This window comes from Leopardus geoffroyi, chromosome C2, assembly GCF_018350155.1.
Source record: "Leopardus geoffroyi isolate Oge1 chromosome C2, O.geoffroyi_Oge1_pat1.0, whole genome shotgun sequence".
Lineage (NCBI taxonomy): Eukaryota > Metazoa > Chordata > Mammalia > Carnivora > Felidae > Leopardus > Leopardus geoffroyi.
In genome coordinates, this window is record NC_059333.1 from 95,923,312 (window position 1) to 95,938,076 (window position 14,765).

Consider the following 14,765-nt stretch of genomic DNA (forward strand, 5'->3'; position numbering starts at 1 on the left):
CCAAAGGCCCAAGAATCATGCTAGCAGAGAGAGTATGAATCTTAATTGTAGACCTGGAAACGTAGCCACAGGATATTAATCCTCACGGTGCAAGATGTCGACTTTTTAAAAAAAAAAAGGAATTTAGAAGTGACCAAAAGACAAAACAAAACGAAAAAAAAAAACAAAAAACACAGAAAACAAAAGCAAGGCAATTGCAATTCTTTTCTGCCCTCCGCCAACGCCAGAAATGCCTGTTTCCCTTACCCATCTTATCAGTAGGGATGAGGTATGGGGTAAGAATGGCGGTTACTCATGCGGTAAAGGAGGTGGATTAAGGATGGAGGGTGGGGAGAGAGGAAGGGGGACTCTGGGTGGGACATTCTCTACTATCATAGAGAGCACCCACGAAAGGACACCCACAGGCCCGTGGCTAAAACCCTGCTGTTGGGTGAGCTTCTAGGGACAAGGAGTCTAAACTAGAGGTACAAGACCTCTCTTTTCATCCGCACACTCCAACCCTATGAAATCCTATTCTGAGTAGCCTAGAGTACAGAACTAATTAAATATTCCTCTGGGTTCTGCAAATAGAGGCTTGGAAGAGCTTTGGAAGCATCCCCTCTCCACCCCCTTGTTCACAGCAAGCAGCTGAGGTACTTTCGAAGCGCTCGATGCAGAGACAAAGGGCACAGAGTTAGGGAATCATTGCACTGGAGACAAAATATGTTCTCTAGGTCATCATTTCTTCTTCCCTGAGAATTTAAGTCTTTCTCTGTGGGCCACAGAGAAGGAGCAAAATGTCCCATTTATCTCAAAGTCATTTCCAGCAGAGGCTCTTCCACCAGCTGGTAGGAAGGAGGGGGAATTAAAGTCCAAATTTCCAGAGCAGTATTTCCCAGGTTTGCTGCCCACATGAGACTTGACTCTAACTAGCTTTTGAGGATTTCTGTGAATCAAATCCACCTTCCAAGTATGAAATATGCTTCCGTGGAGCACTTTCATTAGGATTTGCTTGGTTAAGGCAATAGAGGCAATCTATATGAAATTTTCCTCTCCTAAATCCTTCCTACAAAACAGAAAACTAACAGTCAACTGAAGTAGTCTATGCGTTGCAGTCTCTTCAATATTTTGGGAGGCCTCCCTTTCCCCAGATTTCCATTTGTTACCTGAGAAATTTGGGGCCTTCTCTAAAAGCTTCCGTTTACATCAGTGCTGGGGAATCCCACAAAACCCCACAATGATTCACCTTCCCAACTGTAGCAAAAAGTTTCTTTGGCCTAGGTCAGCATTTAGTGTGTGGGTGAAGGCCTTCTCCTAGCTCAGTTTTCCGGTCTTTATTAAAGCAGAAAAAACATCTGCGTGGTCTGTTAAAGGTACTGGTTCCTTAGCCCCAACGCTGCTGTAGCGCTGAGAGTTTCTCTGCCAATCTCCACTCTTGGGGAAATCAGATGCCCCTGGGAGCTTTCTCTTTCCAAAGTAGAGAGCTCATGCTTGTTCATTCGCTCATTTATGCATTCATTTAATAACTATTCCTGGAGGGTCTATGTGCCAAGCATTGCTCCCGGTGCCCAGACTACAGTGGTAAGTGGAAATGACATGGCCCCTGTCCTCATGCAGCTCCCAGAGTGGGGGGAAGTGACAGATGATAATAAATAAGCCAGCAAAGACATACTTCGACATTGTGAGAACAGCTGTGAAGAAAACGTGTGAAAGTGCAACAGAGAATAGGGGAGGGGCCGCCAGGTGGTGTAGCCTGAGGTTGTCTTCTCTGTACAAGTGACACATGCCTGAAAGATATAAGGTGCCCACTCCCAGGGCATGGGGACAGCACGTGTTAAGGTCTTGAGGTGGCAATAGGTGTGGTGGAAAAAAAATGAAAAAGAAGGGACGGGGGTTGGTGTGTGGTTGGATGGTGGATCCTGAATCTGTGGAGACACTGCTACTTAGATTTAATGCTAAATGGTTAGCATATGCCTGGCTCACGTCAGCTATTTTTTTTTTTTTTCAAAAAAAAAAATTTTTTTTTAACGTTTATTTATTTTTGAGACAGAGAGAGACAGAGCATGAACGGGGGAGGAGCAGAGAGAGAGGGAGACACAGAATCGGAAGCAGGCTCCAGGCTCTGAGCCATCAGCCCAGAGCCCGACGCGGGGCTCGAACTCACGGACCGCGAGATCGTGACCTGAGCTGAAGTCAGACGCTTAACCGACTGAGCCACCCAGGCGCCCTCACGTCAGCTATTAAAACCCATAAATAATATTCCTTTTTGGGTGGACCCGACATTGAGGAGCAACTTTCTTTGGGAAACTGAAATTCCTCTGGCATCACTGAAAATCAAACAGAAGTAAAAAACAAAACGAAACGAAATGAAACACCAGGCCTCATTATAACGTACAAGCTTTGCCCTTTATTTTTTTTTCTAAGTGTATTTATTTATTTTGAGGGGGTGGGGGGAGGGCAGAGGGAGTGACAGAGAATCCCAAGCACCACGAAAGGCTTGAACTCACAAATCATGAGATCATGAGCTGAGCAGAAATCAAGAGTCAGGCACTTAACCGACTGAGCCACCCAGGTGCCCCTCCCCTCTATTTAAAAAAAATAAAAATAAAAATAAAGGAACTCATCCTTTCAAGAATTTGCAAGTGGACAGCTATCATTCTTCTAAGTTACTCTTACTACCAAGATACAATGTGCAAATTATAAAGTGGTGTCAACAACAATCTAAAAAACTTGTTGATGAAAAACCCGCGAAGGAGAAGGTGTGAGGTTGTTGAATGCAACTTACGGCATATTGTACAATTGGTTATTTTGGGCGATGAAGTAAATAACTGCCTGGAATAGAGGCATGGTGGAAATTTTCAGCAGGATTAACAGGAATGTGCCTTTTCTTGGCAAATTGATGCTTTCAGCTGTTTACCTCCAGTACAAAAGTGTTCAGTATTTGTGAAATAGCAACCTAGTCAAAATTCTTCTGAAATCATGTTTTTGATGAACAATCTGAAGGTCTACCAACATTCATGGGTTAAATCTGTGATGCCGTGCAATATTTGATTTAGAATTCCACAAATGAAAGAATGTGAACAATTTCTTGCATTTTGTTTTCACTGAATTTCTCAGTATTTAAATGACCAAAAACAGTCTTGATTTTCTTTCCAGCTGAAGGTATCTTCTATAGATGGAAAAATGCCCAGATAGCAATAAATATATGACGAAATTCTTTCTTGATATATCCCCAAGGGCCTGGCACATAGTAGGTCCTCATTTGTGTTGAATAAATATAAAAAATTCTAACACCCACAAGGCAAAGCAGTTCTATGAAAACTTGCCAGACACCCACATATAACACATTCCTGATTTCCTTCAGAAAGGCAATTCAAATGTTGATTTCCAATAGTTCTGTAAAATCAAAATACACATGTTTAGCCTGATGAAATCCTGGAATCTGTTGTTAACTGGCCTGTAGTGAATACACTGCCTCTTCCAGAGGGCTAAGGGGCTGGTAACTCTGACCTTCATTACAGCAAGAGACTGGCCCCTGGTGGTGGTAAAGCAGATAGGATCCCCATTCAGAGAAAGGCTATAGGGCTGTCTCCCATTTCCATGTTTCAGACCTCACTACCTGGGGGAGAATGTTAATTTTTATTTTAATCATAGGAAATATCCCCTACTTAAAGGGATAACATACGCACAGAATTTTCTTTTGAACTTAAGCCATCTTTTATGGAATGCATTTATTCTTTATATCACAAATTCCTTACAATAAAACATTTCTAAACTCTGCAGAATCAGTAGAGTGCTAGACACATTGTAACGCCTCCAATAAATATAATTAAAAATTTAAACATCAAGAAAGTAAGAATAATTTAGCAAAGCAGCAAGTCTGCCACAGTGATTTAGATTTCCTCATTAAAATATTGTTTCAAACTGGGCAAACTTTCAAACTGTTCACAAATGCACATCCTTTTATGACCCTTAAATTTTAAAACCTGACTTTTAAATAAAAATCTAGAGTTCCTAGTAACAAATTTCACTTAGAAAAGAAAATGTTCTGTAAAAGGCCACAAAATGTGAGTTAAAATAGGTTCCTGTACTTAACTACCTTTACCTGATTTTCCCCTATATTATGAATAATGTAAAAAGTCACCAAGTATAACCACCCACATCGCAGATAGTTTATATCATGTAAGCTTTAAATGTCGTTACGCGGCACTACCTCTAGAAACCCAGAACTTGCCTTTTATGGGAAAAACAAAGCATCTAATTTTTCAAGGATTTTGCTAGAGCTTTTCAACTGGCTCTTTCTTTTCTCTTTTCTAACGGGTTTTCCTACACAATCAGAATTTGCTTCTGATCAGCTAAACTGTCAATGAAAAGATAAAGCTCTCAAATTCTCAAATCCATCTGGCATGGGTTTTAAATTTCAGACATCCTATAAAAGATCACACCAAATACTTAACTCTTGGAAAAATTATAATTTCATTTTATTCAATAAATACATCAGGAATAATAATTACAGTAAAAATAGTGTTAATGCCAGTAAGGCACAAATTGCTACATGAAGGTAAACTGTACTGCCAAAAATCACTCTCAAATTCTGAGCTGGATTCATTTTAACCATAAATTTCAGAGATGAATTGTACAAAACCTAATCTAAGCAGAAGCATCTAACAATTTTCTCTCCCATTCCCATTCATATTTCTGGGCACAAAAGCCAAAAACAATCAAATATAAATATACAAAAGAATATGTGTGTATATATGAATTCTTACTGTGTATATATGAATTCTGAAAGCTTTATCTACCATAAATCTGAAAAATGTCTAGCATAAATTACATATGAATGTCAAAACTCATGCAAGTTTCATTGGTGAGGCTGATAAACTATCATGACCATATAATGTATATTTTACTGCATTTATTTGGCTCCTATAACTGGACTATTTGCTGTAAATATGAATATCTTCTCAGTATGTCCATTCCCTGTCTTGAAGGTCAAGGGCAGAGATTGTCTTATTTAGCACCATGCATAACAAATCCAGTATATTTTGGAACGATAAACTCTGGATACAAACTACTCAGACTATCTGGGCCTTAACTGGTCCCTTAAGGGCTAAGGCTAATCTGTGAAGGGAGACAGGCCATCAATACACCAAATGACTCGGTATTGGGTGTTGTTCAGAAACCAAGCTGCTGAATTTTAATGGTTGGAGATTGGCTTTAACTTTCAGGAAGAAACCGGTTGCCCTCGTGACTGTCTTAGTGCACCATTTCCCTAAAGCTTCGAACTCCTCTTTGGACTCTGTTTCAGGATTTTACTAACTCAAAGAAAACAACCATATTTGTGATTTGGTATAGAGGTTACCCTGAACAGAGCTTTGTTCATATTGCCTATACTCCATTTTGAGCAAGAATTGAAATTAGGATAAAATAATAAGACACAAGGGAAGCCAGTCTAGCTCAGCTGGTAAAGCACGTGACTCTTTATTTCAGGGTTGTAAATCTGAGCCCTACGTTGGGTGTAGAGATAACTTTAAAGTATTTTTTTTTATTTGGGTTTTATTTTTAAATTAATTAATTTTTTAAAAACTTTACATCCAAGTTAGCATATAGTGCAACTATGATTTCGGGAGTAGATTCTTTAATGCCCCTTACCCACTTAGCCCATACCCCCTCCCACAAACCCTCCAGCAACCCTCTGTTCTCCATATTTAAGAGTGTCTTATGTTTTGTCCCCCCCCCGTCTTTGTATTTTTTTTGCTTCCCTTCCCTTATGTTCATCTGTTTTGTATCTTAAAGTCCTCATATGAGTGAAGTCATTTGATATTTGTCTTTGATGAATTTTGCTTAGCATAACGCCCTCTAGTTCCATCCACGTAGTTGCAAATGGCAAGATTTCATTCTTTTTGATTGCCAAGTAATACCCCATTGTATATATATACCACATCTTTTTTATCCATTCATCCACCGATGGACATTTGGGCTCTTTCCATACTTTGGCTATTGTTGATGGCGCTGCTATAAACATTGGAATGCACATGTCCCTTCGAAACAGCACACCTGTATCCCTTGGATAAATACCTAGTTGTGCAATTGCTGGGTCGTAAGGTAGTTCTATTTTTAATTTTTTGAGGAACCTCTATACTGTTTTCCAGAGTGGCTGCACCAGTTTGCATTCCCACCAGCAGTGCAAAAAACATCCTCTTTTTCCACATCCCCACCAACATCTGTTGTTGCCTGAGTTGTTAATGTTTGCCATTCTGACTGGCGTAAGGTGGTATCTCATTGTGGTTTTGATTTGTATTTCCCTGATGACGAGTGACGTTAAACATTTTTTCGTGTGCCGGTTAGCCATCTGGATGTCTTCTTTGGAAAAGTCTATTCATATCTTTTGCCCATTTATTCACTGGATTGTTTTGGGGGTGTTGAGTTTGATAAGTTCTTTATAGATTTTGGATACTAACCCTTTATCTGATATGTCATTTGCAAGTATCTCCTCCCATTCCATTGGTTGCCTTTTAGTTTTGATTTGGTTCTTTCGCTGTGCAGAAGTTTTTATTTTGATGAGATCCCAATAGTTCATTTTTGCTTTTGTTTCCCTTGTCTCCAGAGACGTGTTAAGCAAGAAGTTGTTGAGGCTGAAGTCAAAGAGGTTTTTGCCTGCTTTCTCCTCTAGGATTTTGATGGCTTCCTATCTTACATTTAGGTCTTTCATCCATTTTGAGTTTATTTTTGTGCCTGATGTAATCAAGCGGCCCGAGTTCATTTTTCTGCATGTCGCTGTCTGGTTTTCCCAGCACCATTTGCTGAAGAGACTGTCTTTATTCCATTGGATATTCTTTTCTGCTTTGTCAAAGATTAGTTGGCCATACGTTTGTGGGTCTATTTCTGGGTTTTCTATTCTGTTCCATCGATCTGAGTGTCTTGTTTTTGTGCCCGTACCATACCGTCTTGATGATTACAGCTTTGTAATACATCTTGAAGTCTGGGATTGTGATGCCTCCAGCTTTGGTTTTCTTTAAAATAAAATCTTTAAGCAGCACCTGGGTGGCTCAGTCTGCTGAGCATCGGACTCTTAATTTCAGCTCAGGTCATGACCTCATGGTTCTTCAGATCAAGCACTACGTGGGGCTCTGCACTGACAGCATGGAGCCTATTTGGGATTCTCTCACAAAATCAATAAACATTTTTAAAAAGCCTTTAATAAAATAAAATGGTCAGATAGAGATCAGTCTTTGGTGGTTTTAATATATATACGCCCTAGCTCTCTGACAAGTGCACGGAGGAAAAAAGTAAAGGCACTTAAGATTTCATTCTCCTCGTGAAGGTAAGAAGACATTAAGTTATGGTAAAGAGGTTTGTAAGTGTGGAGTGCCAGGCTCACGCTTGTTATATATGGACACCAGCTACAACGGAGAAACAAGAAGGTCTGGAACTTTATATCACTGTACAAAATAATTTGGGAATAATCTGTTCTGAATCTGTTTAAATTTGCTTCAGTTTTAAAACTGGTTAAAACTACGTTCAGCTGATTTCTTACTAATTTGTTTTCTAATAGAAGGGATGCATAGAAGGGCAAGTTTGAAAACACACTGAACAATATTTTATGGATGAATGTCTGCGATAGGGCATTAGTACTACCAAAATGCTGCTGTAAGTACAGGAAAATTCCACACTCTAAAATTTTCACTCTTCTTCCTGAACAAATTTTGATATACCCTGTTCTTACACAAATTTGATATGTTACATATTAAACATGTTCCAATCTTGATGAATATTAAACATTTTATTTAAAGATTTTAAAGTAAAAAAAAAAAAACAGTACACAAATACAGATATTATGATGATCAAGGCAGTATTCTGTGTGACATAAATCAAAACAAAACAGAATTTAAAAAGTAAATGTACAGGTACTAAACAAGTATAATACCTGATATCTAATTCAGGCTGCATTCACATAAAATGAGCTGACCACATACATGCTTATGGAATATAAATTTTTTCTTAGTACACCAAAATTCCAACCATTCTGTCAACTGCCTTATTCCCGCTGAGTATTTTGAGAGAACTTCTATATAATATAAAAACAACTCGCATGGCACTTAAAAACTACAAAAAACAGAACACAGTTAAAAACATATTTGTAATGCAATTCTGTATAAAATATACACAGTAAATGTTATTAGTTAAAAAAAATTTTTTTAAACACAAAAGACCACCCTGAATAATGGTTAAAACCTCATCACAGAAAAATGTTCATCATTTGTAACATTATTGATAGAAAATGGATAGGATTTTTTGGGGGAAGAGAGATCTAACTTGAAGAAGTCATTCAAAGTTTATTTAAAATTGTAGATAAGATAGTAATTCATTGCCTACCCCTTTCTCAAAACTTATCATGAATATTCTAATATAGAACTACAGCCAAAATAAAAGAATAACTCAAAGAAAGTGTTTCTTAAAATAAGGCCCAAAGACCCAACAGAATTCTAAGGTGGGCCCAGCAATATGCATTTTAAACAAATGTCCCAGGTGATCGTTCCCCATTCTAAAACGTGGGAACTAATGCCCTAGGGGAGACAGTACCACTTAAAAGCAAGGTCATAAACATATTTCTGATATGTCAGAATTTTCTATAAGTTTATGATTTGAAGTGAACACTGCTTTTTTAAAACAAGTTTTAGGTATTAAGAAAAACATACATACTTCTTACATAAACATGGGAATGTATATAAACTTTTTCCTTTGAGGTTTTCATTGCTTTCAGATTTGGTCATTTGAAGAAAAATGAGTACATAGTCGGAAACTTCAGAAAAATTACATTTCAAATAAAAGGTAGCATCCAAAAAAACAATTAATTATTAGATGCCTATAAATTTAAGACTAGATAGCTTCCCCCCAAATTAAATTTTACTAAGATTGGACAATTGTGAGCAATTTAGATGATTATTGTTATTTTTTACATCCCTTTTCATTAAAAAAATATTTAGGGGCATGGCACCTGGGTGGCTCAGTTGATTCAGCATTCATCCTAAGCTCAGGTTGTGATCCCACAGTTGGGTGAGTTCGATCGAGCCCCATAGCAGGCTCGCCTGCTGTCAGCACAGTGCCCATTTCAGATCCTCTGTAACCCCCCTGCCCCTACCCCACTCACAAGCTCTCTCTCAAAAATAAACATTAAAAAAATATTCAAAATAAACGGATGCTATCACAGGCACCCCTTTAAATAATAAATTGCTAAACACTAGTATTAATAAAAAATAATCTGAAGAACTCTGCCCCTGAAATGTATTCCACTCTGATTATATGTGTTACCCACTTAACAAAAACTCATTTAAGGAGCTGGAACTTGTGGAATATGTATGTCTGTGTTCTGAATATTTATTCATGTTGACCTTTTTTAATTTCACTGAAGACTCCATACTATAAACAGGGTCCAAAAGTATGGATAATGTGGTTTTGGTGAATAAATGAGTAAGGTTAAGACACTATTTGGAAGATAAAATACTTTTTATGTATATTAAGTTATAAGGAAAAAATTGCATACGTTCTGTCTCTACTGGATAATGGAATGCTTTTACAAGTTTGATAAGGAGTGCTTCCTTGTTATCTAAAACCATAAAAAGTCACTGTGGGATTACCATTGCACTTTTCTGGTGTTTTTTTTTTTTTTTAATTTAAAACATTTTTAATTTCTATTTTTCTCCCTTTCTATATACTGAGAAATGCTCCATTCAAATGCATCCTGGTTCTTTAAATGACAGTTACTAACATTCCAGTTAAAGCTCTGGCTAAAGGGATAAGCTCAGAAGCTTACACCCCTATCCTAAGAAATCACTCATCAGTTTTTCAAAAATAGCTAATGATTTAGAATCTAATACTTAATAAAATGTGCCTGTTTTTTTTTTCCTCAAGGAGAACTTGTATTCCCTAATTCTAAGCAAGTGACATCTTTACTACCAATTTAATAACTGTTGCCTTAAAAATCAATAACTTAATTATCCAAGGCAATAAAACTTACAGCTGAATTTTTAAACACAACTCAGAAAGTAATAGGTAATATAAGTTGTTGTATTTTGAATTACTCTTCTATTCCAAAATTTAAAACTTTAAGGACTAAATGAAGAATGACAAAAATCACAGTAGGTTTATGACACAATCCCATCATGTGCCTTAAACGCGGTGGTTAAGTATTTCCTTTAAACAAAAAGGACAACTTCATTACTCATCAGTAGGCTGCTGGATTACCAGTAAAACTGAATGTTGACACGACCGTCTGGAAACTAGTTTCATTTTCTTTTTCATAGTTAGATGTAATAATTGACTCTTACAGCCAACAATAGAAGATACTGAATGCTTTTTTTGTAGGTAAGAAATATAAAATGGTTCATTGTATCCAGGCTGGTAACGAGTTTATTCATGCATTAAATGGCAACACAAGCAAAATGCACAGTTGGAAAATGAGGATCAGACACATTCTTCTGCAGACATCAAGAGAGGATTGATGTACTCAAAACCTTCAAATTCAGACTGATCAATCTTCCTCACAATGTCACTGTTGAAAGAAAAATATATTAATTTTCATAATCTAGATTTCTTCAACTTTTTATTTAAATGGTAAACGAAAATTAAAAAACAAAAAATAAGGCGAATTTATATAAATTATGGGGGAAGAAATCTACAAGTGTTTAGATTAATCCCAAAACATCTTCTAGAAGAATCAAGAGTACTGAAAATAAAAGACTAACAATCCTGTAAGCAGGTTTAGAACTAAAAGGTAGTCCAAAATTGAAGGCTAGAAATTAAAAGTCACAAATTGTCACAATTCTGGTTAATCTTAACTTTTGACCTGAACAACATTCATACTTAGAGGCGAACATCCAGGTCTGAATTAGCATTCAATTTAGTAGTCACCTCAACAGGAAGATGGTGACAAGAAGGCCCAGAAGAAGTTAGCCAAAAGGAAAAGGCAATAGGGACAAGTACATAGAAAGACCTAGAATAAGGAGAGGACACCACAGGGAGGTCATGGGTCATAGGGTATAGAGATGTTGGCATTCTGTTATACTGGGTTTCTAATTTAATATGCAGTAAGAGTAATACCAATGAATATTTGAATACTTAAATGCACACACCATACTGCAGAGCGAAGTTACCCAGGATACAGTCCCTTCCTTCGAGGAGGGAAGGTATCCCATATAAAGAAAAGCTACACGGGAAAGCAGTACCTGCTGAGTTGCATATGGGACAGCTAAGTCTTGATCTAAGCACAGTTCTAATGAGAAGGGTGACTTCTAGTTCCAGAAATTGAGAAAGCCAGCATTCATTCCACAACCACTTACTGAACAGAATTATGAAAGACAATGTTAGGTCTGGGAAAGCGCCAAGTAATTTACTGGAGTTGAAAGCACAGGAACAGAAGCATGTCAAAGGTAGATGATCTGGGAGGAAGGTAATGGCCAGTTAAAGGAAGCCAGTAATGCTTACTAGAGTAAGGAGTTTCACCTTTATTCCTCAAAGACCTGGTTGCATTTGAGGTAGTTCAGCAAGATGGAGAAGATTCCAGTATGTAAAAATGAAGGAGTTTCACCTTTATTCATCAAGGACCTGGTTGCATTTGAGGTAGCTCAGCAAGATGGAGAAGATTCCAGTATGTAAAAATGAAGGAGGCATACAGAGGGAACAGCATGAGCAAAGGTAACAGCACACTATCCGGGGATGTGGAGTAATGGAGACTGGTCAGAACACAGCATTTGTGTTGGGAGCACAGTGAGAGAGGGCTGGAGAGTCGGGTGGGAGGAGAGGGTAGAAGGCCGTGACTGCTGGCTGAGATGACAGGTTTTATCTTCTAGACAAGGAGGAGGTTACTGGAGGCTTCTGACAAAGGGGGTTAAAAAACTGGTAGTGCTACTGCAGGAGATGTACAGGATGGGTGGCAAAGCAAAGGATGAGCCCGATCAGGAGGATGGTGTAATATTCTACGCATGATTTGAAAGAGGTGTGAATGGGGCTGACGACAATGGGAACGAAAACGAAGGATCTGACACAAGTGATGAAGTAAAGAAAGAGCAGACAAGGAGTTGGCAGCTGAACACATTATCGTTTGTTAAGGAAAAGGAAGCGTCAATATCATGGGCATTTTGGATCTGAGTGCAGGAACACATGATGGGATAATGAGCACAAAAAAGTAAATAAAAATAAGGAACTGATTGAGAACAACAGAAAAAGAGACCATAAAGAGCCATTTCTTTTTCTTTTCTTTCCTTTTTTAAAAGTAATTTCTACACCCAATGTGGTGCTCGAACTCACGACCCTGAGATCAAGAGTCGCATGCTCCCCTGAATGAACCAGCCAGGCGCCCCAAGAAGCCATTACCTTTATTTCAGATTTCGTATGTCTGAGGTGCTTGTCTGACAAACCAGGGAAGATGTTTAAACAAGCAGATAGAAATGCAGTTCAGGAGAGATAGCAGGTGCGGGGTGCTTTAGGAACTATGGCTCATTTATTCTTCACAGCAGCCTTCTGAGGTAGGCAGTAAGAGAAGAAATAGGCACAGAGAAGTTATGAAATTTGAACCCAGGTTACTCAGTTGGTAAGAGGTGAGGTCAGGATTCAAGTTCCTATCTTTTGATTAAATCTAGTGTTCTTTTTAATACATGACACTGTCAGAATAATGACTTTCGTACATTATTCTCTCCTTTGGTAGACAGTAAGCTTTTTTACGAGACTGGCCTACATCTTCATCGTCTTTAATGCCCAGTACTTAGCACAGGGCCCTTTGCTCAAAAACCGTTTGCCAATTTAGCTGGGTGTGATTTAAATAGCTGGTATCAGTGATGTGGGGCTGGCCGAAATCTCCAAGGAACAAAGTGCATATAGCAAAAAGGCGGCTGTTACGAACAGAACTGTGGAACATCTCAGTCTTGAGGGGACAGGGGAAAAAGGATGATAAGTGGTCACAGAGATGAAGCAGACCAGGATGGGTAGCGCCCAACAAAGCAAGGCCATGAGTGCCAAATGCTTCACAGACATCAGGGGAGATGAGGACTGATCAAAACATGCTTTAAAAATCAGAAATCAACAGCGGCGCCCAGATGGCTCAGTCGGTTAAGTGTCTGACTGCAGCTCAGGTCATGATCTCACAGTCCGTAAGTTCAAGCCCTGTATCGAGCGGGCTCTGTGCTGACAGCTCGGAGTCTGGAGCTTGCTTCGGATGTTGTGTCTCCCTCTCTCTCTGCCTCTGCCTCTCCCTCTCTCAAAAAATGAATAAACATTAAACAAAAATCAGAAATTGATAAATCAACTCAACCGTCAAAAGCCGAAGAAGCAGGTTAAATTGTAAAGAGTTAAAGTGCAGGTAGTAAGAAAAGTACAAGACAATCAATGTTGACTACTCTGAAGGAGTTTGATGGAGATACTGCTGATTTATTTTTCTTTTACCATGAGCATCGAGTAATTATCTTGAAAAGAAAATGAGGGAAGAAAATATGGTGGTTTAAAGATGTGCTAAGATCCAGGGGGCAAATTAGGATATCTGAGCATGTTTATAAATCGAAGAAGAGCAGCAGGAAAAGAGAAATTAAAGAAGGTGGAGTAATGGACATAACTGACAAAATGAAATCCTGGCAGAAGCTAAGGAAACAGATCTAGGAAAATGGAGCACCCCTTGCAAAAGAGGGATAGCCTTCCAAGAATAGGGAAGAAGAAAAAGGAGGTGGGAGAGACAGCAATTCTGAGATGCAAGATGGTCTGTGACAGCTGAAAACAGAGCAAGCTCACACCAGGCAGGTCTCAATCCTTGCAGTCAAGCTAAGGCAAGGTTAGTCCGTTAGAAGTGGTGAAGGCAGGGGTAGGACTGAAGGCTTCCAAAATGTAGAGACGGTTTGAACAGCTGCATGAGGAATGTGGTAAGAATTAACAAGACAGAAGTGAAAATATAGCCAAGGAGTAAGGGCCTCCTTGAGATGACAGAATGAATCTGTAAAGAGAGGTAAACAATCAAATATGCCCAAATTATTCTAAACCATACTTTTAAAAGATGAACATAAAAAATATGTCAGATCACCGCTGGCTAGACTTGGTAAGTTAATGTCATCTTTTTAATAAGCAATTTGGCAATACATATCAAGAGCTTTCAAAATTTCATACTCTTTAGTGGCACCTGGGTGGCTCGGTCAGCTGGGTGTCCGACTCTTGATTTCAGCTCAGGTCATGATCTCACAGTTTGTGAGTTTTGAGCCCCACATCGGGCTCTGCACTGACAGTGTGGAGCCTGCTTGGTATATTCACTCATTCATTCATTCATTCATTCATTCATTGTCTCTCTCTCTCTCTCTCTCTCTCTCTCCCCCACCCCCCATCCCCCTGCTCGTGTTTGTGCACTGTCAAAATAAATAAACTTAAAACAAATTTTCACTCTTTGATCTAATTCCCTGTCTGGGAATCTATCTTAAAGTAATACTCAGGAACTCAAAGACAGTCATCTTCAAAACAGTGCAGTGCAGTGGAAACAGCACAGGTTTCCATCCTGACTCTGCCACCTGACAGCTGTGTGACTCTGCTTGCCCTGTCTGGGTCTCAGTTTCCTCATCTGTAAGAGGAAGATGACAGTAAGTAGATTTATCATGTTGTTGTGGGAATTAGAGATAAGGCACGTAAGGCAAAGTAGAAAAGGGCAGTCGTTATAACTTATAATAGTGTAATAGATTCAAATATCCCATAACTGAATGGCTAATTCAATTATGTTATAATCTGGTAATGAAGCACTGTGTAGCCACTAAAAATGAAAC

The 14,765-nt window shown here is 38.6% G+C and overlaps 1 protein-coding gene across 1 annotated transcript in view; it reads right to left on the reverse strand.

Annotated features, from left to right (window-relative positions):
- Nucleotides 1-9,635: 9,635 nt before the first annotated feature.
- Nucleotides 9,636-14,765, reverse strand: part of PRKCI (protein kinase C iota) — a 69,355-nt gene continuing 64,225 nt past the window's right edge. The window contains exon 18 of the mRNA XM_045503013.1: nt 9,636-10,531. Within this exon, the coding sequence (XP_045358969.1) occupies nt 10,444-10,531 (88 nt within the window). The 3' untranslated portion in view covers nt 9,636-10,443. The remainder of the gene's footprint in view (nt 10,532-14,765) is intronic.